Source organism: Penaeus monodon, chromosome 21, assembly GCF_015228065.2.
Source record: "Penaeus monodon isolate SGIC_2016 chromosome 21, NSTDA_Pmon_1, whole genome shotgun sequence".
Classification (NCBI taxonomy): Eukaryota; Metazoa; Arthropoda; class Malacostraca; order Decapoda; family Penaeidae; genus Penaeus; species Penaeus monodon.
This window is the reverse complement of record NC_051406.1, coordinates 7,610,529-7,611,366: the sequence shown is the minus strand read 5'-3', so window position 1 is coordinate 7,611,366 and position 838 is coordinate 7,610,529. Positions and strand designations below refer to the sequence as shown.

At 38.2% G+C, this 838-nt stretch overlaps 1 protein-coding gene across 1 annotated transcript in view; it reads right to left on the bottom strand.

Moving 5' to 3' along the window:
* Window positions 1–453, bottom strand: part of LOC119586154 (leukocyte elastase inhibitor A-like) — a gene marked incomplete in the record, with an annotated part of 4,245 nt that extends 3,792 nt beyond the window's left edge. The window contains 2 exon segments of the mRNA XM_037934851.1: window positions 376–413; window positions 415–453. Coding sequence (XP_037790779.1) covers window positions 376–413; window positions 415–438 — 62 coding nt within the window.
* Window positions 454–838: the final 385 nt, after the last annotated feature.

Sequence of the window (838 nt, the reverse complement as noted above, 5' to 3'; positions counted from 1 at the left end):
CTGTTGCCATTGGACAGGTTTGGTGGCCTGGGGTCAGGGAAAAAAATCATCATGACACACGAATGCAACAGAATTTTCACAGGTGCAAGTCGACAACAACGTTCCATTCCTTATTCGGATCTTTATCTTGAATTAATTAAAAAGATTAAAGATGAAAAGGAGGGAAGAGGAGGCGTAGATTTGCGCTGGCACCCTGTGTCGTGTTGTCGAATGGAAGCAAAAACACCTGCACTGCTTCTGCCATGGCGGCGTAGCAAATGAATTGTAAAGAACTGAAGAAATACATCAATATTACAAAGAATTCCTTCACAAACACCATTTTCACACTTTTGCAGAATGCGGGATGTGCTAAACAAAGTAAGCTAAGCTACTCACCTATGTGTTTCTCTCTCCACCTCGAAGTAACAGCTGAGTGGCCGGCCCACGTATTATATGCATTCGGTTCCCTCTTGAGGCGCCAGATGTCTACTGCTGAAATATCTATTGTTGACATTACCTATATTTACAAGGAAATTTCTCTGTTTTAGGAACGTACCTGCAACCACAAAGAAATAGATAACAAAATCAAAATACACCGAACTTTAGGGTAATTTCGGATAACATGTGTATCCAATTTAAACTCATACATATGTATAAAGATATGCATGTACACGTGCAGCTACACAGAAAACTATTTTTAGAAAATTATACTAAACATTCTTACACAAACAACGATACTTTTTGAAATATAGTTGTTAACGCTAGGAATTTTTGATACCCCCAATTTCCCAACTACTCTTGGGTACTTATGGTAAATCACGAAGAGGCTATAAATTCGCAAGTAATTTATAATACTGAA